Source organism: Diaphorina citri, unplaced genomic scaffold (assembly GCF_000475195.1).
Source record: "Diaphorina citri unplaced genomic scaffold, Diaci psyllid genome assembly version 1.1 scaffold10060, whole genome shotgun sequence".
In the NCBI taxonomy this organism is placed as follows: domain Eukaryota; kingdom Metazoa; phylum Arthropoda; class Insecta; order Hemiptera; family Psyllidae; genus Diaphorina; species Diaphorina citri.
The window spans coordinates 1-1969 of NW_007387434.1; the positions used below are offsets into that span (position 1 = coordinate 1).

Sequence of the window (1969 nt, forward strand, 5' to 3'; positions counted from 1 at the left end):
ACTGCTGCGTACGTTGGGATTGTATCATGTCTCTCTTGTATTCTGCAGAAGATGTACCATTGCGCCCTGAGGATGCGACGGAACTCATGGAGGCACTCATATTGAGTTGAGACTGTGACTGAGTATGCGGTGACTGTGGCACAACACGCCTGTTCTGCATCGTCTGATTGGCGTTCACCTGGTGTTTAGATGTGATACCTCGTCCTGCTGAACATTGTTCTGTTTTGTTGGGCGTTCGCACCCCTGCCGTGTCACTGAAACTACTGCCTACCGGAGATGGCAAGAACGGGACCTGCTTCAGATGAGGTTGTACTTTGGCGCGTTGCATCGCGGACGATGGTGTTACTGTCCCATTCCGAGGTGCCCCCTTGTTGCGGCTCAGTAGGGAACACTTGGGCAGTTTCAAATAGGATACACACTTCTTGAATTCGCTCAAGTTTTTGTCGATTTGTTTGCACACAAGTTCGTAGGCTCTTTCGTCGTTAGCAAGGTGCTTGTAGAGGTGTTTGAATTGAAACAGTTGAAACTCGTATTTCCGAGTGAGCAGATTTTGTTCTTCTGCCAGGTTTCGGCTGAAATAAACGGACACATTTGCTGGCATCTGAAAGTGAAATAAGCAGTACCTTGTTAATAATCATGAGGAGGAGTATTAAAAAAAAAAAAAATGTTCAAAGCGGAGTTAAATTACGAAAAAAAAAAACACTACCTACCTACCTACTACAATATAGGTACATACCTACATATAAAAAACTTGATTTAAAGTTCACGAGTTAAATACCTGTTTGTCGATGGGTACAGCTTGGACATTTGTGAGAGAACAAGTGAAACATCTTGGTAGCTGATCTGAAACAGAATTAATTCAATAATAAATTACAACTTCGTTTTATTTTGGTATATAGAACAGGTTTAGATTGTAATCCATGTACCTATACCTACGTAAGTTTAGTAAAAATTTAGGCACATATTTTTCCCGAACGACAATAATCTTCGTTTCCAATTATTGGGAAGGATGTAGGTAGGTAAAAGGTACTTACTTGTAGGAGAGCAATTTTTACAGAAAATGTGACCACAGCTGGTGATGTAAAACTTTACATCGGGTCCATAACGTCTGTAACACTGATGACAGTGAACGTAATCCATTCCTAAACAAAACACTGGTTTATTTCTTCAAATTCACAACACATTTTCACAAATAATTTTTTCAAAACTTGAATTCCGCCAGTTTCAAAAATCCCTTATCAACCCGCGAACAAGGAGGTAAAATGGGGTGGATTGTGGAAAAACGGCAAAAAATTTGACGACAGCGCACTCTACCAAAGAGCTAGAAACTAAAAATGTAAATAAATGACGTCATTTGTTTATAAATTTATGGCACGTGTTTTTAAATTTTTCCATTTGCAGTTTTTTGTGATAACCGTGCAGATTTGTGTTAATTTTCCTGGAAAATCATATTGCGTAAGTTTTTGACTGAAATAGATCACTTTGGAGTGAAATTTACATGCTAAACTACGGTATGTCCAATTTTGACACACCCCCGCCCACCCCAAACCCTTTTGAAAATGAATCGGAAGAAGACATGGAGGAAATCATCGAGTTAATAGATGAAGATGACATTCAGGTGTTTGATGAGGATGATGGAGAAGATGATTCTGGTCTGGATGATCATTTCCGATCTCTCAATGATGCTGTGTCCAGAGGGATGGGAGATCTGGATGAGGAAATGGATATGGAAGGAACAAGTGCACAGCATGCATCACTGGATGTGCCCCTCATAGAGTTCAAAAAGCACAAAGGTAAAGATAGTGTGGAGGTGTTTCTTCTTTATTGTTTAAAATTTATATAAATTCTTATTACACATTAGTCAATCACTACATAATGTTGAACTCACTGAGTTCCAACAGGACAAATTGTGCATGGTAGGTGTCTGGTCAGTGAGATAGGGATGACATGTGCTATTGGCCATTTCTAG

General features: G+C 39.7%; 1 protein-coding gene across 1 annotated transcript; it reads right to left on the minus strand.

The window, feature by feature from the left end:
• Nucleotides 1–12: 12 nt before the first annotated feature.
• Nucleotides 13–1157, minus strand: LOC103522664 (RING finger protein 212B; the record flags this gene model as incomplete). The annotated part of the gene is made up of 3 exons (XM_008487761.2): nt 1035–1157; nt 779–843; nt 13–601 (listed from the first exon to the last, which is right to left on the minus strand). Coding segments are annotated over exons 1-3 (760 nt in total), but the record flags the coding sequence as incomplete, so codon positions are not given.
• Nucleotides 1158–1969: the final 812 nt, after the last annotated feature.